The sequence below is a fragment of the Penaeus monodon genome, chromosome 31 (assembly GCF_015228065.2).
Source record: "Penaeus monodon isolate SGIC_2016 chromosome 31, NSTDA_Pmon_1, whole genome shotgun sequence".
Classification (NCBI taxonomy): Eukaryota; Metazoa; Arthropoda; class Malacostraca; order Decapoda; family Penaeidae; genus Penaeus; species Penaeus monodon.
Window position 1 is genome coordinate 10,107,995 of NC_051416.1, and position 253 is coordinate 10,108,247.

General features: G+C 61.7%; 1 protein-coding gene across 1 annotated transcript in view; it reads right to left on the reverse strand.

Annotated features, from left to right (window-relative positions):
- Positions 1-253, reverse strand: part of LOC119592885 (paired box protein Pax-6-like) — a gene marked incomplete in the record, with an annotated part of 116,857 nt that overhangs the window by 54,121 nt on the left and 62,483 nt on the right. The window contains 1 exon segment of the mRNA XM_037941779.1: positions 19-199. Coding sequence (XP_037797707.1) covers positions 19-199 — 181 coding nt within the window.

Consider the following 253-nt stretch of genomic DNA (forward strand, 5'->3'; position numbering starts at 1 on the left):
CCCACAACAGGTACTCACGCTCGGGATGTTGTCCGAGGAGCAGACGCCCTCCGAGAGCAGCCGATCGCGGATTTCCCAGGCGAAGATGGAGGGGCATTCTCGCTTGAACTGCGAGATCTTGGCCACCACCTCGGCTGTGGCCACGCGGGGTTTCGAGCCCCCGATGGCACGCGGCCGGATGGAGCCGGTCTCGTAGTACCTGAAAGGGAGGGAACGCGAGAAAAGAGGGTGGTTAGTGATGGTTTTGAGTCAG